This window comes from Phacochoerus africanus, chromosome 11 (genome assembly GCF_016906955.1).
Source record: "Phacochoerus africanus isolate WHEZ1 chromosome 11, ROS_Pafr_v1, whole genome shotgun sequence".
Classification (NCBI taxonomy): Eukaryota; Metazoa; Chordata; class Mammalia; order Artiodactyla; family Suidae; genus Phacochoerus; species Phacochoerus africanus.
The window spans coordinates 102,785,166-102,808,187 of NC_062554.1; the positions used below are offsets into that span (position 1 = coordinate 102,785,166).

A 23,022-nucleotide genomic window follows, 5' to 3' on the forward strand; every position below is an offset into this window, starting at 1 on the left:
TAAAAACGAAGTCTTTACAAATACAGATTATTGCTCCAGAAAAATACCATAAATGACAGGTTTCTGATATTTTGTATAATCTGACCTTGATTCTTATAATAATATCACGATGCTGGTAACTGCTTATAAAAATTAATATCAACACCAGGTATGCCAGAAGGTTCCCTTGGGAGCCGTGTGGTGAAAGCCTATGAGGCAGCAGGTTGTGAAGGGGTTATTTTATACCAGGGAGGATATTTGCACTTCTGACCCCACCTACTCTTTAATTTTAGCGCATGGGAGGGAACTGCGGCAATGATATGCCTCAAAGCCGAAACAGATAACTGCAGTTGCTTGACTGGGTGGCAGGGAGAAGAAATACCTATTCAAACATATGACATGTTAAGAATCATTGTATCTACTTCAGGTCAATATTAGCATCCTGCCTTCTATTGAGGACTGTCAAGTTTTGAAGTTTCCAGAAAAGTTGGTAAATGCTTTGTCAGGCATAGGAAGCCCCGTTAATGAAGACTGTCTTGGCAAGAGATTTCAAAGATAAAAAGTGGTTTGTGACTCTAAATTTGATTTTCAACCAGTTTATTAGAATGAACCTAGGTGCTTTTTAAGAAGACGGACACTCGGGTCTCACTGTGGGTCAGCGTAAATCAAATGATTCACAGGGACAGGCACGGTCATTGGGACGAAACGCCTAAGTGATGAGGAGTTCAGTCAGATGGAGAAGCGCTGCTCTGAAGGGAAAGTAGCCAGGGAAGAATGGCTCTGAGGTTGGTCTTTCATCCATCTGGATCTCTCTCTCCCTGACCTGACCATACAGCAAATCATTTTAGAGCCCAGGTTATCCTCCTGGAATAATGCAGTCTGAGGAAGCCAATATCGAAGTAAATCATCAGCCTCATAATACAGATTCCAGTGAGTCTGGACGGTTACTTTAAACTTCAACTTTGTCTTATGGAGGCAGAGCCCAGCAAGTTGTCCAAAGCAGCAGAGCGCACAGTGGGAGCTTGTGTAGGGACTGGGTTGCTCTTGGATTTGGGAGTTGATATGGATGCCATGCAAGCAGGTGCCTCGGTGAAAACTAAGACGAGGGCTAACTCAAGACTGAAAAATTCAGCTCATGGCTATGATTGAAAGAAAACAAATCTGGTAGGTTTCCCACCAATGAATCATTTAAATTTGCTTTCAAAATGACTGAAATCAGCCAAAGGACTGATATCATTTTTGACTGGGTAAACAGAATGAACATTTGAACCTATCTACCGAGAAGATTCGCTTCTCCTTGCCAACCACTTGGAGCCATCAGTCCGAACCCGTCGAGACATAAGCATTCCAGTTCTACAGGAACTAGATTGTTAGAGAAAAAGCAAGTCATCTCTCTGTGGAACAGTCAAACCCAGCTAGGTGAGAGTGCTTGATGACCTTATTCTATGGGAGAAAGCATAGGGGAACACCCTTGACGCATTAGATGTTGGGATTGGTCACGAGGAACCTGAAACCACAAACTCTTTATTCTTGTTTCAACCAGGTCATTAAATTGGAAGAACACCCCGGGTATCTGTGGCTAGGACATGTGTTTGTAATCGGGCACACGAGCTAGTGATACCCTGTAGATCAACCAGTACAGATCCCTTCTCTTTTCAAGGATGTCATTCTATTTTACATGACACCCCAGACTTGATCAAGGCATTGTTTCTCATTTACCTGGAGACTTCCATTTGGTCCAATTTAATTACTAGTGTCAAATCCTTAACTAAATCTTTGCTTACTGAAGTTTTCTCAGGTACATTAAATTATATTTGGGGCTCTGTGATTTCACTGTTGACGAGTGCTACTACAGTTTGCAGTTGCAGAAGGGTGTAAACCAAAGCGGCCCTGTGGGGGTTTCTCATCAGGAACCATTCTTACTGAATAAAGGAGCATGCCATATCAAAGGAACTGCAAACCTTTCTGAAATGGACATGAGATGCTACGTATCAGATACTCACAGGACGACTTCCACATGGTCCAAAGCCCATTGATCATGACCTGTTCCATTGTGGCGTGGCTGCCACCAGCGCAACAAAACTCCTTTCATCCGTGCCTCCCTGGGTCACAGAGAGAAAGACAGAGAGGTTCAGCACTGGAAAACAGCACTTTCTGGTATATGACTTCCAGACTTCAATGATAATAGGTTGATTTAAAGTTTAAAAACTTTGGGTATGGGATTCAGATTTGCAGAGGTCACAGCATTCTAAGCAGCATCACATTTGAGGGGGGCTACTCAAGGATTTGCAATCCTTTTACAGCTCCCTCCCCTCTTCCCCTTGCTCCCCTAATACCCGGAAGAGTCACATCTTCAGTCAACAAACTTGACAAACGTGATGGGTACCGGGGACCGTGCTGGACACTGGGGTGCCGCACCAGGGAAAACTGACACAGCTGCCTATCCTAAGCGAATTCTCCAACCAGCATGCCCAGCCGAAGATTAAAAATGCTGTTTTCTAAAGGACTAGATATATGGGCTCCTTGGAGGGCAATATGCCCAAAGCACTTTTGCATTTAGTTGTTGTTCTCTCTTCCCTCTTATCCCTATTCCAGTTTCAAGTTTTGCCTGTTGTCCTAACAGAGAATGGTAACACCACGCTGGGGATCTGGGTTGGCCTTGGTTCTGCCACCACCTAGTTCTGTGCTACTGGGTCAGTAGCTTCACCAAACGGTGATTTCTTTAGGATCATCGGTGACACCACGCCTTCCCTCCCAGGCCACTTACAGGGGAACGTTGTAGGACACCCTCTGAGCCTGTGTGAAGTCCTTGGGCTGGTGCTGCGCGATGACATGCCAGGTGATGCCATTGTTGACGCTGTATTGCAGCAGCACGGCCTTGTCCACCGCGTGGGGGCCGCTCAGGTCACTGTTGCAGCTGTCTGTCTGCGCTGTGCTTCCGATTTGCAAAACAAACATGATTTTGCTGCAAAACACAGGGGAAATCACCTTGACACAGAAGCCAGAGGTGTTCAAGGAGTTAACACACTCTCTCTCTCTCTCTCTTTTTTTTTAATGAGAGTTGCGACGTTTATTTCAGGTTTTCTCTCTCTTTTTTGCACACCTGCAGTATGTGGAAGTTCCTGAGCCAGGGACCGAACCTGCGCCACAGCAGTGAAAACACAGGAGCCTTAACCTGCTGGGCCACCAGAGAACTCCCTCTATTTTAAAAAATCTTTCTTGTCCCTAAACTCCATAATTTTCAAGTTCATAATGCAGTAAAAACAGAAGCATCCAGTCAGTCTTACAACTAAGTCACAGTAATCACAACATTTATCTTATTTATCTTTTACATCACACATATGAAAAGTAAGCTCAGAAGGCTGGTATTCTACACAGAGAAGACAATTTTGACTTTCAAAGAACTTTCTTCTTCCTCTGATGTTAGAAACCTTGTTAGAGCATTTTGCCTGAAACACCTTCTGTTCTTTGCAAGGTGTTGGGGGCCGAACAGGCAGCTGAGGGCATGGAGAGCATGAGGAATAAAGCCAGGATATTTATGTGGCACACTTTTTTTACAAATAGCTTCAAGCTGAACAGAGTCTGGACAAAGATAAAATCATCACTTCTATTTTAGGAAAGGATGTCTGGAGATCAGAGCAGAGGGAAAACTGAATTAGACATGCAGGCTCTGGACCATGTCTGCTCTTGTGTTGGAGTGTCCTTCTGCCTTTCACATGCATCCTTTCCCTGAGAAGATGCAGTTTTTAAAAACAGAAACTCTATCTTTGAAAGATTCCTAGTGATTAATAGAATGATTAAAAGGTGGTCAGAAAAAGAGCCAGACTTAAACCCTGTAAATGTGTTAATTAATTTAAAGCAAAGTTACTTGGGTGACGTGGCGTGCAACTGTTAACCAAGCAGCTAAGTTGTAGCTTTCTATGGGGTCAGGGAAAACATCGGGTTGTCTCTAGATTAAGTATAACTTTTTGATAGGAAAAGAAGTTGGGGAATGGGTAGACACAACAAATCTATGGCTAGCTATGGGGTTACTGTGGTTACTATATAGGAATTAGTTTTATTATATTTTTATTGTTTATCCTATTGAAGGGTTCCCCCACCACCACCTGCCTTTCTGCCTCTGAAAATACATTACTCAATTAAGCTTCAGGGAAACAACTACTTTCCTGTGAACCAAACATTTACCTCTAAAATATATTCATACACTTTTCAGCATTCAGTGAGTAGCCTACTACTCTGCAACCTTCAAAAAGCCCTGGAACCTTTTTCTGAGTTATAGGCAAAAGGCCATGTTTTCTCTGTCTGAGGTGGCAGAGCTGGAAGGGCAGGTGGGAAAGGAAGTCCAACCCTCCCGGGTCTCTTTTTCTCTGTCCTCTCTTTTTTGCACTAGCAAGCAGCTGCTAGAGCATGGGAATTTTTAAAGATCCCATCCCGCTGGCCATCGAGTCTTCATTTCAATTTATAACGACATACGCCAGGTATAGGTATATGTTTGCATTGCTACTCATTTACTTCACATGCACACTTATAGTTATATGCTTGCATGTGGTCAACATTAAAGTATCCATATAGATTTTTCTATAACCAATTATTTTTTTTTTCAACTTTATGGAGATGAAGTTGACATATAACATTATAAAAGCTCAAGTTATACAGCGTGTTAATGTGATACACTTACCCTTTTTTTTTCTTTTCTTTTTTCTTTTTTTAGGGCTACACCTGAGGCACATGGAAGTACCTGGGCTTGGGTTTGAACTGGAGCTGCAGCTGCCAGCCTACACCACAGCCACAGTCACAGCCATGCCAGATTCATGCTGCATCTGCAGTCTACACTGCAGCCAATGGCAATTCTGGATCCTTAACCCACTGAGTGAGGCCAGGGATCAAACCCACATCCTCAAGGATACCATGTTGGGTTCCTGACCGTCTGAGCCACAACAGGAACTCCTATCCTTTTTTTTTTTCTTTTTTAAAATATTTGGCCATTTCTCTAAGCTTATGCCTATGTCACCACCACTCAGCCAGTATTTGTGAAGAGATACAAGGTAATTCTACAATAAACTCAACCAAAGCATAATTCTGAGTTGTGCAAACATAATGCTTTTGCATGCCAAATTCAGATGTTAGTTAGGCTTCTAGTGCCTAGTAACACCTGGGCCATGAAGTTCACGATCATGTCTAACAGACCAAAGACAGTGACGCGCTTGTGACGGATTCTGTGTCAGAACTACAACACAGATTTTGTTACCTTGCTCGAGTGAGATCCAGAGGTTTGGTGGCAGCTTGTCTGATCTGACAGCCATTAAAATAGAGTGAGTCTCCGTGGGCATAGGGTGCCAGCTGCCCACAGCCGCTTCCTATCACTCCCCCTTGAATAGTCTCCCAGTTTGCCTCAGTGACTCTTGCAGACTCAAAATTATCTTTAATATAACTGGGAAGGTCATGACTGAAAACAGAGCAGTCGTCGCCTAGAGGGAAAGGAACAGTGGCAAAAGTTAGCTGGAACAAGCGGAATCAGCAGAAATTAAGGACAAACATTCAATTTCAGATTTAATCCAATCAAGTTCAGATTTACTATAAGAATGACAAAATGACAAGCAGATACAGACACCCAGAAATAAATATTTCTCTTTTATTTTAGCAGTTATTGGCTGGTGTTGTTGAAAAACTTCCATTATCTTTGAGTAAATATTTACTAAAACCTGGAGGTGCTAAAGTACTTATTGCTTGTATAAGCCCACTGTTAAAAAAACCACAGCATCTGCCTGGGCCTGCGTGTTTACCAGTGATGGGTCTCAGGAGGGAGCTCTCACTCCAGCCTGAGAAGCAACCTGCTTTCTTTTCTCCGTGCCTGATTTTGCAGCAGAAAATAAGTTGTGTTCTTGTTCTCTTTCTAGCTCTTATATTTGATGATTCTTTTTTTTTTTTTTTTTGTGGCCACCCCGCAATATATGGAGCTCCTGGGCTAGGGATCAGATTCGAGTCATGCTTGTGACACCTACACCACAGCTGTGGCCATGCCAGATCTTTAACCCACTGTACCAGGCTCGGGATCGAGTCTGTGTCCCAGCACAGAGACGCCACCAACCCCAAGCGCCCCACAGCAGGAACTCCTGTTTCATGATTCTTGAGAGCAATGCCTGTATTTTATTCATTGCTGGATTCTAGCACCAAGCACAATCCTGCACACATACAAGATACTGGATAATGAAGCTGGGATAAATAAATGAATAAACTGGACATGTCTCTCAGAGACCACAGGGCTGAAATACTGGCATTTAAGGAAGGCACTTCTTTAGCAAATGTGTATGTCTTTGTACTTCTCCTTGACTGGAATACCACACTTTTCTCAATGTCTACAGTGGTTTAAAACCGGAAAAAAAAAAAAAAAAAAGGAAAGGTCACAGTTCTGTTGGATCAAGGAAGAGGGCAAATTCCAGACACCTAGGACTCCTGTGAGACATCTGATTTGTTCATTTACCTAAAGTTCAAATTCTCCAGCTAATACATGGACAGACCCAGCTGGTCGCAGTTGTAATGAGACCAGGGGAAAAAGACAGCCACTGAGTAATTTCTCACATCAGAGATGTGCAGTGGTCTGCATTTATCATACTCATTTCATCTGGAGGCGAGGCAATAGCCTCCTCCAAGAAATCTAAATGGATTCTCCTCCAGAATGCAAATCTATGGGTTCTTGCATTGTATACTTAGAGAAGCTGTCTAACTCTGGTCCTCTTAGGATCAATCTCTCAGCTTCAAGAGACAGCAAGGCTGACTGGAAAGAACAGCCTGAGTTCAGGTCTTCTTTCTGACAGGTACTAGCTGTGTGACCTTAGGCAAGTCACTTAACCTCCCTGAGTTTCAGTTTCTTTGCCTGTGAAGTGGGAATGATGAGATATTAACCACGGCTAATGTATGGGGAACATCATAAGGACTAAATGAATGAGTGAATTCTGTTGAATGAGTTGGGGAACATCATAAGGACTAAATGAATGAGTGAATTCTGTTGAATGAGTTGGTGGATACTGTGTATACAGCAAAGCACAAGGCAGTGTAAGGATTCACTCAAAAAAGATTGACTGTAGAGTTTCTGCTGTGGCCACGTGCATTAGGAATCTGACTACAGTGGCTGGGGTTGCTGCAGAAGCACAGGTTTGATTCCTGGCCCAGTGCAATGGGTTTAAGGATCCGGCATTGCTGTAGCTGCAGCATAGGTTGTAGCTGTGGCTCAGATCCAGTCCCTTGACCTGGGAACTTTCATGTGCTGTAGGTGTGGCCATTAGAAAAAAGTTTTATTGTGCATTGCTGTATGTCAAGACTTAGGCTCTGAGGATATAATGGGAATTAGATAAAGTGAACTTTGTAACATAGAGACTGAAACCTGTGAGAAACACTGCATCGAGGGCAAGCACGGCTGCAGGTCTTCCAAGAGGCTGACAGAGCAACCTGCTGGTTGAGTAGCAGGAGCTGAGTAGACCCTCTGTTCCAAATACACACTCAGCCTCCAAAAATTCAAGTAGTAAAAATGTATTTTTTGAATCATGGAGGTTGCGTGTGTGTGTGTGTGTGTGTGTGTGTGTGTGAGACATTGTGACCTGGGAAACGGAACATCTTGAATTGTCAGTTTTATCTTGGGAGGGCAGTGGCCACTGCTGCTGGGAGAGGCCCAGGGAGAAGGAATGCTGGCCCACTTTCTGGCGATGTGCGGCCAGGCCAGGAATGAGAGAGCCCCAGATTGGAAACCAAGTATGAAGGTAGGGGTTGGGGCAGGGAGTTACATGGAAGTGGAGGAATGTGAGGTGCTAGAGAATATCCTGAGGAGATAAAGCCTGCATTTCTCAGAATTCAAGGACCATAGCATAAAATTACTCTTGATTCATTCCAAATATCTCTGCAGTATCGTCCATCTCAAATCCCTCAGCTGGAGTTCCCACCCATTTCCTAGTGGCCTTTGCACCCATGTTGAGAGGAAGGCGACCCCCATGGTCTCCTGTGTCAGGGAGGGTCTGGGATTCAGACCTTGGAAACTTTCATCACAGATGCAAACAGCGCCGGTGGTGCAGTATCCGTGCCCACTGCACAGCTTGGGGCAAGCCTCGCCGATGTACACGTGGTCGATCGCCCAACTCTGCTTCTCCGTTTCTTCGCCCTTCTGGATCCAGCGGAACTGTGTCGCACTGAAAGTTCCACAGAGAGCAAAAGGGATGCAGAAGGTTCTGTTATTTCCCATGGCTGTATCCAGCCTCCAGCCTCCAGGCTTGGGAAGGGGAGCTATTTCTAAAGAAGAAAAGGGCTTCCCAAACATTTCCCTGAAGCATCTGATGGATAGAGGTGAACGTGTGCACCCCTCAAACTCTAGAAGCATACCTCCAAAACCCCTGAAAATTTTAGGTGAATTTCCTATTCTATTCCATAAAAAATCTGCATCCATTTTTCTTATAGTGAGGTACCATTTTCAAATCTTTGAGTAAAATGGATGCTTCTCTAGGATGACTGCACTTCACTATGGTTATCTTGTGGCTTTGCATACCCTGACCAGCCAGGCATACCCCAGAGGGCACTGGATTCCAAGATGAGCAGAACACCCTTTGGGAGCATAGAACACTGGGGCAGATATGGTGCCAACTGCAGGTCTTTGCTTCGGCATTTGTGATTCAGGGACCTTGATTGAGTTTGGTCTGTGCCATGAAATTTAATCAAAAGAAAATTTGAGGTCTATGAATCATTTATGAACAAGACCCTATTTCTTCTTGGGATGTGCAGTTGCCACTTAGGTCATGGGCTGGTAAGAGGAAGGGGACACAAGAGGAGAGGGTTCCGGGGTGCAATGAAGTCTAGCCTCACTTTCTCACTTGCTCTCAGCTCACTGCATGAGCTCTGGAGAATGGCAGAGGGTCCCACAAAGTGTACTTTAGTATGCAACCGACCTGGAGGAGACATGGTCAGGCAGCTGGATGGTGACTCTCTTCCAGCTGGAGCTGTTGACAGCATTGTAGATGGTGGCTTCATGGAACTGGAAGGGGGAGCAGCCGATGCTGTTTGAAGAGGAAGGAAGGCACTGGGTCTGAACGAGCTGCCAGGAATCAGACCTGAAGACACCAAGGAGACTGCATTAGACAACTCTTCGGAGAAACACATGACCTATCTAATGTCAAGGTAATGCTTTAGGATTCGGTTAAATTAAGACAATTAAATGTAAATTTCAGATTTCCTATACATATTTTAATTGTGGATAATTAAAAAAATGCAAATCATTTCATACAAGTTATATCCCAATTCTTTACAATCACTTTAATATAGTCACAGATAACAGAATAAAATAAGAGTGGCAGAGAGCTGCCTTCTCGTGGCTTCCTCCCACTGACATTGCTTCAAGAAATATACCTGGAGTCAAACGGCAAAATCCTCTGTCTACCTAACCTTAACCCACTACAGTTTATTTTTAAAAGTGGTGATGGGTGGCAGGCCTATGAACACTCCAATAAGGTAGCTGCACTGTTTCCAACTGTTATTCAATGCTGCTTCTATGCTTTGGGAGACATGACTTGATCTAAAGCATATTCAGATCGTTCACTGATTTTATAGTTTTATTAGGGCTAGTTGAAAATGAGCAATGTGAATAAAAGAGAGTTCTATTTTGAGGACAAATGTGGCACCTTATTTTAAAATATAAAGTCTGCTGGCTGCAGTGTAGTATAAGATTGATTTTTATTGAAGGAAACATTTTAAAATAAATTTACACAAATGAAAATTTTACATGTATAGACATGAACTGCCACATTTAATACATATGAATGCTCCCCTGTAAGAAGTTGCCTTAGAAACAGACAACCATTTGAATTGTATATTCAGGTTTTAAGAAAATGTAAAAAAATTATTTCACAAACCTTGCATCCTTAGTGTACTCCAGCATTACGGAATGAAGGTCACCGCAAGAAGTGGCTTCACAACCCACCACAATCTAAAACCAGCAAAGAATTGATATGTGTCAGGCAAGATTAAATAGTACCTATCATTAATTAAAAATCCCATCTCTCTTCATTATGAACCCGATAAGTAATCAAGGAATATTTTAGAGGAGTTTCCATGTGGCTCAGTGGGTTAAGAACTGAACATATTGTCCATGAGGATGTGGGTTTGATCCCTGGCCTTGCTTAGTGGGCTAAGGATCCAGTGTTGCTGCAGCTGCAGCATAGGTTGCAGATGTGGCTTGACCCCGAGTTGCTGTGGCTATAGTGTAGGCCAGCAGCTGCAGCTCGGATTCGACCCCCGGCCAGGGAACTTCCATATGCCATATGGCTCAGCAGTAACGAACCCAACCAGTATACATGAGGTCTTGGGTTAGATCCCTGACCTTGCTCAGTGGGTTGAGGATCCGGCGTTGCTGTGAGCTGTGGTGTAGGTCATAGATGTGGCTCACATCTGGTGTTGCTGGCCTGTGGTGTAGACTGGCAGCTGTAGCTCTGATTGGACCCCTAGCCTGGGAACATCCCTATGCTGCAGGTTTGGCCCTAAAAAAAGTCATTTCTATTTACTTAATTAGTATAACATATTAATTATAAAATTGGTGAAGATAAATTGGTCAAAAGGAAAGTAACATTTGGAGAATTAAGGAAAAGAAACAAAGTATCATTGGTTCAAAACATTTTCCATTGATGCCCCACCTTCCTGCGGTATTTGTAATTGAAAATAGCAATTTTTAATTACTTAATATTTATTATTAGTTTTTTCTGTCTCCATGTGAATAAAAACATTCCATATTATGTGCAATTCAATGTTCGAATCATCAATAATGGATAAAATCTATAAAAATTTGGTATTTCAAATTTAAGTTCTAATCATCTACTAAACAAGTCCTCTTTCAGTGCTGATACTAGGGAAAGTTAATGCTAAAAATTTCAGGTTATCTTTTTATGAATAAAATAACCCTGGTTTCAGAGAGATAGAATAAGAAGTGTATTCCAATAGCGGAAATGAAAACTAGAAAGGAAACAAATAAAATGCTGTGGTGCTTCATAGGAAGGAGAGATTGAATTTGATTACTTGGGTTAGAAAACAATTCGGAAGTGGGAGGTCTTAATTATTCCAACTACAAGAAGAAATGATAATTACATGACATGATAGAGATGCTAACGATCACTATTGTGGCAATCACATTATAACATATAAATGCATAGCATCATATTTTAACACATAAATGCATAGAATCAACATGTTGCACACCTTAAATTTACAGAATGCTCTATGTCAAAAACACTTCAATTTAAAAAAGAAAATAATTCATCAAGTACAGTGCATGAGAGCTGTCCCTAAGGAATGGGAAAAACCTGAGAGGCAGAGATAGGAGAAAGACATTTATATGGAAGGACCGTGAGCAGAGCAGACAGACACCCAGGTGGGAAAGCACTGTGGCATGTCTAGAGCATAGCGTCTGGTTTGTTTTGGTTTCAGCATAGAGCATGTGAAATATTGGTGGCGAGGGTTGGGAAGACTGGTTGACTTTGACAGACCATGAGTTGTAGTCAAGAGTGTTTGATCTTAATGCAGTAGGCAATGGGGAGTCATTAAGGGTTTAAGAGCGTGGAATGATGTGCCTGGAGGTGTGGACTGCGCTGTTGAAGACAGGTGGGAGTGGGAGGGGGAGATTAGAAGTGAAAAGCTTATTCAATGGACTTTAGATTTAATTAAGGGCCAGAATGGAGGTGGTAACTGTGCAGAGCAGATGGGATGGGTGCCAGGAACACTGGGAATTAGAATTAAAAGGATGCCGTAACTGGTTAGATCTGAGAAGTGAAAAATCAAAGACTACTTTAAACAGTAAAGCCAGTGAACAGGTGACAGGCAGTGCCACTGAGAGAAACAGGAAAGTCAGAAAAGGAGTCGGTATGGGGCATGAAGATATGAAGTTCCCTGTTAGCATGCTGAGTGAGGGGCCAGTGAGACAAAGGTGTAGACATGTAACAGGCTATTAAAAGTACTGAGTTAACTGTTGGTGAGCCAGTCAAGTTTGGATACACAGATCTGGGAGTTGCTTTTAAAGCTAGGACACTTGAAGCCAGAATAGGAACGAAATTCATAATGGTGAGAATGTCTTTGAAAGGAGAGGAAAGCCAAGGAGAAGTATTAAGAAATGCTCTATTTAGAGGGTTGAGGGAAGAAGAGGGGTCAAAAAGGAGATGGAAGTAGTAACATCTACTAACTACTACTAAGCGGAGAAGCAGTAGAGAATCTAGAAGCCACAGGGAAAGAGAATTTCACTATGTTGGGGAAATGGCTCGGATCGTCAGTGTTGGAAAATGAGACACTGTCCAGTCTCTGAAGGAGCATTTAATACAGAGCCGAGGAAAAGATTTTATTTTATTTATTTATTTATTTATTTTGTAGCCCATCTCCAGGGAGTTTTTATCTTGCAAAACTAAAACCCTATACGTATCAAACAACTCCCCATTCCCCCCTCCTCCCAGTTGTGAATACATTTTTTTATTTCTGCTAATAAGGATTCTTACTATGAACTGTCATTGTGGCCCATCGTTTTCTCTTTCTTTTTCCAATAGTGAAGTCCTAGCACTTAAAAAAAATTTTTTTTACAGGCACCCCTGCAGCATATGGAAGTTCCCAGGCTAGGGGTGGAACTGGAGCTTCAGTTGCAGGCCTATGCCACAACCACAGCAATGCCATATCCAAGCCACATCTTCAACCTACACCTGGTCTTATGGCAATGCTGGATCCTTAACCCACTGAGTGAAGCCAGGGATCCAATCCACATCTTCTCAGAGACAACATCAGGGTCCTTAACCTGCTGAGCCACAATAGGAACTTTAAGCATGTCTTTTTAAATGGGGGCATCAGAACAACTAATCTCTCTCTTTAAAATGATCTAGTAATAAACTGCATTTCTGCAATGTCCCTTTTTATTGTGTTCTGTAGTGAAAAAGACATTAATTGATACTGCTTTATCTTTTTCTCTGATTATCTAGTAACTATCTCCTATGACCTCCCATTTTTCTACATAAATAAAACATGCATTTATAAGAGGTGAGAGTCCTTTTTGAATCTTTGGGGATTTGGGAAGTTCTGGTTAGGTTAATGCATAGGTTTGTTTTTAAAAGTCAGAGACAAAAGAAAAGTGGAAAGACATAATGAGAAAGAATAGATAAAGGAGCAAAGTGCGAATTAAGAGCCCAACTTGTTTCTGTGAGAATGTGAGTTTGATTAAAGATCCAGGGTTGCCACAAACTGCAGTGTAGATCGCAGATGTGGCTCAGATCCAGTGTTGCTGTGACACTGGCCTTACCTGCAGCTCTGATTTCACCCTGGCCTGGGAACTTTCAGATGCTGCAGGTACAGCTGAAAAAAGAAAAAAAAAAAAGAAAAGAAAAAAAAGCAGCAGCAAACTGGCTTGATGTAGAAAACAGCATAAAGAGAAAGTGGTAGAGAAAAGGTGGGGGTGGGATGAGGGCAATATGCAGGATAAGAAAGGACAGAGACAAAGAGAGAAATAGGCAGAGGTGCCTATTTGAGCTTTTTACTTCCAAAGTTTGGAAAAGTGAATTCAAGATTACGTATCTGAGATACAATACAGTTACATTTCTTGCTATGTCTCAATATACTCATAGATTTTACCTGTGTTCAAATAATCCTACAAGGAGTTCCCATCGTGGCTCAGCAGTTAGTGAACCCAAGTAGCATCCATGAGGACGCAGGTTCGATCCCTGGCCTGGCTCAGTGGGTTAAGGATCCAGCATTGCCATGAGCTGTGGTGTAGGTTGTGGTCCCGTGTTGCTGTGGCTGTGGCGTAGGCCGGCGGCTACAGTTCTGATTGGACCCCTGGTCTGGGAACTCCATATGCCGAGGTTGTGGCCCTAAAAAAGACAAAGCAACAACAACAACAACAACAACAAAAACACAAATAATCCTGTAAGATAAAGGCCTTTGTGAAAGATCACTTCTTTTATTCATAAGATAAAGTCTCTGTTAATGAATGAAATCAATCTTTTCCTTACAGTTGTTCAAAGAAGCATTTTCCCTACACCCCCCACCCCCAAAATGCAAGAAATGCAATGCCCACTCCCCCTTACTTTAAACTGCATCATGTATCCTGGCTGTATAATGAGTTCTCTGGAGGAAAGCACATTGTGAGTCTTGTCTTTCTTTTTATTTGGCCAGTAGAGGTGGAAGGATGGATTGCCACAGAATCCTGCTGTCCTTACTGCATTGGGGTAAAAACTCCAGTTTTCTTCATGGGAAGTGCCTTCTGTGAAGGTAAATTGGAATCAGTAGGGCATGTCGTTCTCTTAAATTAATTCGTTTATTGTTAAACTACTTGAATGTCTATGCTCTAGCTTTTTGGTTACCCTTTTAGATTGATTTTTGTCTTATTTTTAATTGGCATAATATGTGAACCTAAGATGAGAAATCAAATCTGGAAATGATTATTAAATGCTAGTACAATGATTACCTAACTTTTAAAACATAATTCCTAGTCTGGGTAACTTTCACCGTTGCAAAATTTCTTTTGGTATACTTCCAAGCCAATACAATGTATACCTCTGCAGTACAGACATTCCCAAAGAAACTGAAATTATTTTGGAATACTGACATTTCAAATTATAATTAGAGCTAGACATTTTTGTCTCTAGTGTGATTTATTAAATTCTTAGTTGACATTTCAACAAGCAGCCAACCTTGAAGGTGTCCAAAATATTACGCAAAATATAACAGCTCACGGGTTGAGGAGTAAACATGCATGAGACACTGATTTAAATGCTTTTCTTGTACTAACTCATGCAGAGACACAAGCAGACAAGAGACTCACAGGAAAGACTGTTCGATGTCTTGTTTCTTACCATCATCAAAAGTGTCCACCAGTTGACTGGGGTTGATTTCTGCTCCCCCAATCAAAATGTTGTCTAGTGCCCACTGAGCACGCTCTACTCCAGAGACCACAAGTCCATTGCTGATTACAAAAGGCTGCCACCAGCGGAGTCGAGTTGTGTTGGTGAGGGCATCCTCGGGAAGAAGTATGTAGTCATGTCTGACAGAAATGTACTTCTGATAATCCATCTCATGGAGCAAAGTCCAAGTAATTCCTATAATAACAAATCCACCAACATAGTAACAGATCTAGAAAAAAAGCCACAAATCACCAGAATACTGCAGCTACTGTCAGCTTCCCAAAGGAATCTTCAGCCAGTTAATGAGAACTGACTTCACTGAGTTTAATCTAAGTGTTCATCCCTTATACATATTATTTCAAAATGAGGCTGATGATATAAGGGGAAGGGCATTTATAAATACCTGGCCAAAAAGAAAAACACTGAAGTAGAAGTTATGTTTTGTGCTTTTAAAATTTTGTTCTTGATTCTTATATGCATTATCTCATAAATAATGAGACATACCCATATTTTGCAGGTCTCTCATCAAGAATTCCTAGTATTTTAGAATATAGCTATTCTATGTAATTCTATTATATTCTATGTAATAAATCTACTCTACGTAATTCTATGTAATTTGTGGTTTGTGGGATAAATATGAAATTTCTCTCATCAATTGATAAGACTATAGATAGAATGTTTAAATTACTTAAGTAAAAGGCAAAAGATTTATACAATCTGAAAAACTGTATTGGGGAAATAACAATTAAAAAACTTACTTAAGAAAACACCTTCTGAATACCCTGAATACTTTAGGCTCATCTACTTATTAAGAACGATATTTATCCGCCAAAACTGATTTTCTAAAGACCTTGTGGTACTAGTGGTCAGGTTTCAGCTGCTTTAAAATAATAAAGCAAACAAAATTTTGTTAAAACTGTGTGTGCCAAACTCACAAACTACCTTCTTTCACAATAAAGTTTTCTTATAGATTTTCTACAGTATTTATTATAGGCTTGTTCATACAAAAGCTTTTAAAACTACTCTAAAATGTTTTAAAAATTATCTTTTACTTGGAAAACCACACGAAAATTTATTTCTTAATTGTATCAGTAAGCTTCTGCTAAGCATAGTGATTATTTTCTTTATTCATCCATTTTGGAGTTTATTTTTTAAATGTGATTTTTTTTTTCTCTTGTCCCTTCTTCGGTGGATTTTGTACAACGCAGAAATCACACGTATGGAAAGTGTAATGCAAGATGTATAGCTTTCTCTTTGTGAATTCCACTATTTGCACTGCAGGTAGGAGAGTTTTGTAGAGATTTTTCTGAGGGGCATTGGATGGAATTTGGGAATCTGCTCCAAGGCATGGCTTTCACCCTCCGAAACGTGCCTCCATCGGTAGAGTAGTCCAACAGCACGCCTTCCTTCCGGCAGATGGGCCGATGGCAGGAGGTCATGTTGTTCTCACTACCGATGCGCCCCCAGTACTGCAGAAATCTGAATGCAAGCACATATTATCCATCAGAATAGTTAATTAGAACACATTGTCTACTCAAGTCCAGGGTAACAATTTCTTCCATACATGTGTTCCTTGTTTGGGGGCCAATTTGCTACATTGTAACAAAAACAACACAAAGTTGACTTACTTTGCCCCTCTGAGATCCAAATCTTGAGTAATAGCTTGTCTCACTGTGGATCCCCCAAAATAAAGGGCGGTGTCCTCGGCCAGAACCCCACACTCAGTACAAGTACTTCCACCTTCCAAGGACATCCACAAATCGGGCTTGATTTCTTCACTGTCAAAGCGCTCCTTCAGGAAAGTCTGGAAAAAAGGTAAGTTGCATGTGTTTGAAAGTAACAATTTCAAAGAATAATTATGGAATAGTTAAGACAAAACGGAGTTAGTTCTTGGATTTAAAAAAATTAGAGCTGATTTCGAATGCTTTTCCAAAAGATATTAAAAAAAAAACCCCAACAGGATATTTCCATAATATTTTTTTCGATCATGTATTGAAGATAACTGAAACTGCTTAAATAATGTTGGAATTTAAAATCTAGAGAGACAAGTTCCCATCATGGCTCAGCGGAAACGAATCTGACTAGCATCTATGAGTATGCAGGTTCAATCCCTGGCCTTGCTCAATGGGTTAAGGATCTGGCATTGCTGTGAGCTGTGGTATAGGTCACAGACGTGGCTTGGATTCCGCATTGCTCTGGCTGTGGTGTAGGCCAGCAGCTGCAGCTCCGATTTGACCCTTAGCCTGGGAACCTCCATATGCTGCAGGTGCAGTCCTGAAAAGTGAAAAATAAATAAATTAATTAAATTAAATTAAATCTAAAGAGAATTTTAAAGTAAAACAATTGTAAGGCTGAATATAGTAATACTCCTATTTGTAAAAAGTTACTTAAGCATGTACTTTCAAAATACACTTGTTTATTTACATATTATGAAAAATGCTATTGTAATTTATTATGATACTCTGAAACATGAACAGAAATGAAAATTTAAAGGAATAAGATAAAATAAAACGGATGTTTTAGCACTCCCCCCCCAATATTCCCCGCTTGACTGTCTTATTCTTGGGAGTACGTGCCCCCACCTTGGAGACTGATTCAGGAACCCAGGTTCCTTTGGCCTCCAGCACAGAACAAACTTAAAATGTCCATGTGGTTAGGCAGGGACATTTGAAATCAAAGCTTTCCATGTGAAGTCAAAAGAAAATCAACCTTGGGAGGCAATCTGAAGGACTTTTCACAAGTTTATCAGGACCAAGATGTGAGGATGATGATGAGAACTCAAAATCAAGACTAAAGTATTTTCCCTAACTAAAAATGACCCAACCACCAGGAACAGTCTATTTTTCAAGTAGGGTAAGTGAAATATTAGGGTTCATTATGGTTACATGTTATGTCACATTATTTCATCCTCTCACATCATAGTCAAGATCTTGATTTTTTATTTATTTTGTCCAGAGGACATGTATTTTGTCCATAATACAGTTTTGCATTGGGCTGAGGCAGCTTTCTTTGCTTTTTCTTTTTTAAATTACAGAAACACATCATGAAAACAATCTGTTATAGCTGCAACTGCAGTAACTTTATAGAAAAATTGCACACCTTTTCACTTCTTAGGAAAGTTGTCTCGTTGCCTTCTTATTGTGGAGTTATGACTTTAGATTTAAATAGATTCTCTTTTCCTCAAACTTAGAACATAATCAACTCTACAGTTAAAGACATGCAGTCACATGTGAGCCTTACCTTACCTCACTGATGTTGGCAAATAAATGCAATTTATAAATGGAGGGTTACATGGAAAAACAAGGACACTTTGTTAACCATAGGAACTCTCATTGGTTCAGAGTTCTTAATATAGATTTCTATAATTTCTTATCCAACTGAGGAATGCTGTTGAGACTCAAATGTTCATGAAGGAAACTAGATTTTAAAAAAATTTATTCATTACCGTGGCTATATTTCTTTCCCTTTTCTTTTTTTTTCCACACCTGCAGCATATGGAAGTTCCCAGGCTAGGGGTCGAATTGGAGCTGCAGCTGCCAGCCTACTTCATGGCCACAGCAACATGGGTTCCGAGCCATGTCTGTGACCCACACCATAGCTCATGGCAATGCCAGATCCTTAACCCACTGAACGAGGCCAGGGATGGAAACCATGTCCTCATGGATACTAGTCGGGTTCATTACTGCTGAGCCGCAGCAGGAACTCCCTCTTTCTTATGTTATAATGTCATTGATCACAAATAGACTGACAGCTTCAGACACAAGTGAGAATTGCTCCAATTTTATGTTTTTAATTTATCAATTCCAAAGTTGCTGAAGTATTGCAGAAAAAAAATAGGGCAGATTTTTGTTACATTGTTTGCCACTTAATATGTTCAATTTCAATCACATGTGCTTTTTTAGCTTCGTCATTTTTCTGTTGCTCTACCATGAACGCAGTATATTTATTCAGAGTGTATATATAGCAACTCTGTCGGGCAATGGTATTTGCTTTGCATAGTACATAATGATATAACAGCTAAAGTTGCCAAGAATGACCTCTTTATTCGTATTGAATACAAAACCACATTTCAGCAGTCAGCAAACCAGAACACTGAATTTTCTGAACAAAAATTCAGGTACTGTTTAGGCCTTTTTGAAAATTTGATTTTTTTGGAGTTCCTGTCATGGCGCAGTGGAAACAGATGCGACTAGCAACCATGAGGTTGCGGGTTCAAACCCTGGCCTCACTCAGTGGGTTAAGGATGTGGCGTTTCCGTGAGCTGTGGTGTAGGTTGCAAATGCAGCTCGGTTCCTGCAGCTACACCTCCAATTGGACCCCTAGCCTGGGAACCTCCATATGTGTGGGTGTGGCCCTCAAAAGACAAAAGACAAAAAAAATTTTTTTTGATTTTTTTGACAATGTATTGATGTTATTTGCTTTATTTCATAACAACAACGATATCCTCCTTTAAGCAGTACATTTACTGAAAAAAAAATGGAATTAAAGAAGGCTTAATGTAGACTTTAAGAATCTGCTCTAAAAAAAGCAGTGTATGTGCTTTATATAGTCTGGTTTATTTTATGAATTGGGTAAAATGTATTAGAACTTAATCCTAATATTTTTGTATTTAATAAACCTAACACATTTTTGAAAGTTTCCATCCCAAGGATTTATTTATTGGGGGCCCCCAAAGAATGTCATTATAAATTACTGGTCTCCCTCTTACATTAGCTCTTGATGCATGGCCCACATGTGAGAAGAGGCATCCTTCAGGGGCTTTGACGTTACCTTCAGAGTGTGAGTCAAGTAGCAGTTCGGCCCAGAGTACCCCGGATCACAGATGCACTGTTCCTTTAAGCAGTCCCCATGGCCTCTGCAGTTGTCCAAGCATTCAGGGCCCAGGTAGAAATTGTCAATTGCCCACTGCATATCTGAGTGCTTCTGATAGAACCTAAACCTTACCGGGCTATTGGCACCATAAGAACAAAGGAGGGACAAACAAAAGTTAAGTTTATTCAGGTCCGTTTCCTGTGTGTGTATTCAGTGCTCAAGAGAAGAAAAAAAACAAAACAAAACCAAAAAAACATTTAAACCATTCTGACAAGATAAAATGGGTTAATAAAAAATGTTTTCTTACCGCCCTTAGTAATGGAAGTTTAAAGCCAGTTCAACTTAAATTTTAAAATCTGAGAGTAAACTTGTAAAACAAAACAAAAATACAGTGGAATCTCTATTTCAAGCAAAAGCAACATTTAAAAATGCAAATCCATAACCATCATAAATCAGGTTGCTTATGAACTGGAGTCTAGTGGCTACAACGCAATTTAGGCTCATTAATTGCATTTCTGAAATTGTACAAAAGGTGAATGAATCCTTTGACAGCGCCTAGTCAGCATCCACACAGCCCTCGGGGGGTGGGGGTGGGGGTGGGAAACAGCAACTTCTGAATTCCCCAAAGATAATCAATATTCTCAGAGTAACTATGCTAATTAGAAAACAATTTTGAAAGGTTTATATTAAAGGACAATTTCCCTGAGATTTTAATTCCATCATTGTTCTTTTCTGCCTTCTGGGAAAAATACAAGCCTCATGATTAACCTTATGTTAAAGTATGCCACACTATTTTGGTGTAAAGAGTTCCAAGTGCACGAGAGAACATTCTGGAATGATGTAAATGCTCTGTTATCTTGTTTCATGTGGTGGTTACAGGGGTTATACAATGGGAAGAACTTGTGCTGAACAATTAAAATGCATTCATTTTACTGAATGTAAATTGTACCTCATGATGAAATGAGAGAGAACAGGAGGGGGAAAATAAGGCAGTGAGGTTGTGGTGGCTTGCCAGCCTCCATTTCAGCCCAGATGAGTCACATGAGACTGTCATCATGGTACAATGCCCCTCACTACTGAGGAATGGGCATTCTTGAATTAATATGTACCAATGAGATGCAAGGAGGCACGTGCTCCAGTTCTGTTTGAAAAAAAGCAACTCTCTTTTTCTCCTATTAGCCACTGGTAAGGATGCATTCTGTTCCCGCTTTCGGGTGGCCATCTGTGTTCAAGAGGGGAACCAGCCCGAAGGCTGAGTGTGACACCCATGTGTAGACAACCGAGCAGAGTAAGAGAATAAGGAATAACAATGTCCTTGAAGACACCATTGAGCCCGTCAATCAACCAATCCTAGAGTTCATTTATCTTTGGAATTTTTTCACTGTAGATATAATACATTGCATTTTCAATTGAGCCAAATTTAATTTAAATGGGTTTTTTTTTGCTACCTGTAGCCAAAAGCATACTAATTGTTTTCTAGCAAGTTAATGGACTAAGGCCTTTAGATTTGTTCTAGAAAACTGCGAGTTCCCATGTAGTAAATGATCTCTGTGGGACTCTGGAAAAATCCTGTGGAAGCACCTTATTCAAAGTCTCTCTATGTTCTGGTCATCTATTGTAACTCTGCTTCACTAGAAGGTTCTTCATTTAGCCAGGTTCTATGATTTGTATAGTGGAAGTATACCTATCATTTTCTTTAATGTATCTTTTTCCTTAATTTTACAGTTGAAGGGAATTTTTTGGTAAATGCCTTAACTTATCCACAGCCTTTTCAGAGAACAGTTTAATCACCTTGGCTCACTACTGCTCCAGGCTAATTACTTTTCACAGGTGCAGAACAATGCTTTGATAAGAAAAAAATGAAACCTACAAACCACATTTGTACTTATAGTATGAAGAGTTAAGATTTGTACAAATAGCATGATGAGTTAGGTTTGGCTTCTGGCTCTGTCCATCATCAATTGACAAGGTGGTAACGTGGAAAGTTATGAAGGACCGTGGACCACAACAATTTACAACTACACATTAATTCAAGAATGCCCATTCCTCAGTAGTGAGGGGCATTATACCATGATGACAGTCTCATGTGACTCATCTGGGCTGAAATGGAGGCTGGCAATGTCTAAAAGGTAGCATATATCTTTTCAATTGCCTCCAAGGCTATCACCATTACTCTGTCCCCATTTTCAGAGACTGAGATATGGAAGATGGTAGGTCCTGCCAAGTTCCATCTTAACAAGTCTGAGGATTGCAACATGAGGTCTCCTTAAAATAGCTCATCATGGGGGTCACCAATTAGAGACCTGTTAGAGTCAGGAAGAGAGCATTTTACCCACGATCCCACAATACTTTTGAGCTAACCATCTACTTTTGGATGCATGGAACCAGGCTTTATGTTAATTTTCTACTTACTTTCCAACTAAACTTTCAGGGAGTGGGTAGGTGATCCTTTTCCACTCTTTAGTTGGAAAGAATACAGATGGCTGCGAAACACTTCCCGAGCATTTTGGGTCTGCAGGTAAGCACTGAGGGACGAGATAATTCCAGCTCACACCGAAGTCAGTAGAATACTGCACATGAACTTGATTTTGGGCAACTTTTTCAGACACTTTACATCCAACAGAGATCTAACAAATAAAGAAATGAAAGATTAGTAAGGTATTAAAACCATACTCCATGTTTCTGCTTAAGAATTAGGCAGCAAGAAAGTTGCTGATCACTTGACAGACACTGTACCATATCTGTCCTGTATTTTCAGGTTCATTATTCACTCTGCTGATGGACGGCAGACTTGACATGGTTGCCCAAGGTGACAAATTAGAGAAAGTGCCAAATATATTGTGCAAGGAGTTTGGAGAGACGCTGAAATCTGTGCTTCTGCCATGGCTGGCTGATTGCCTTGGAAGGCCTGGGCCTACTTTTACAAATTGTTGTTTGTTGTGCTAATGGTCTGGCACTTCTCTTTGGCAGAATGCTCGACCAAGAAGGATGGCTAACAGCTTTCCCAAGTTTACTGTTTTGTTGTACAATTTATGACTCTCAATAAATCACTTTCAACTACAAGTAAGATGCAACGAAGTGATTACAGAAGGTACTTTTGATAATGCACCGCATCCTTTGTTGATGGAGACAGTCATAACGTAACATTTGCTAATACAGTGGGATTGAGGTAGACAGAATAAATTGGTTGGCACACAATCTTGGCCAAAATTGTTGTTGGCATTAATGCTAATCATGCCTTTGTTTGCTATAATTTTCTTTATTCAGAAACACCAAAATGCTCTTGTAAAAAAGGTAGGTATAATCTTAATCTTCTCTTAAAGGAAAACAATGCCTA

At 40.7% G+C, this 23,022-nt stretch overlaps 1 protein-coding gene across 3 annotated transcripts in view; it reads right to left on the reverse strand.

Moving 5' to 3' along the window:
• The window catches only part of RELN (reelin), a 500,685-nt gene that overhangs the window by 9,531 nt on the left and 468,132 nt on the right, over positions 1-23,022 (reverse strand). For all 3 annotated transcript variants that reach the window (XM_047752963.1, XM_047752962.1, XM_047752964.1), the window contains exons 52-63: positions 22,098-22,312; positions 19,644-19,821; positions 16,502-16,677; positions 16,246-16,352; positions 14,826-15,068; positions 14,058-14,233; positions 9,867-9,940; positions 8,907-9,068; positions 7,999-8,156; positions 5,228-5,447; positions 2,747-2,944; positions 1,983-2,081 (exon numbers count right to left, since the gene is read on the reverse strand). In XM_047752963.1, the coding sequence (XP_047608919.1) occupies positions 1,983-2,081; positions 2,747-2,944; positions 5,228-5,447; positions 7,999-8,156; positions 8,907-9,068; positions 9,867-9,940; positions 14,058-14,233; positions 14,826-15,068; positions 16,246-16,352; positions 16,502-16,677; positions 19,644-19,821; positions 22,098-22,312 (2,006 nt within the window). The remainder of the gene's footprint in view (positions 1-1,982; positions 2,082-2,746; positions 2,945-5,227; positions 5,448-7,998; positions 8,157-8,906; positions 9,069-9,866; positions 9,941-14,057; positions 14,234-14,825; positions 15,069-16,245; positions 16,353-16,501; positions 16,678-19,643; positions 19,822-22,097; positions 22,313-23,022) is intronic.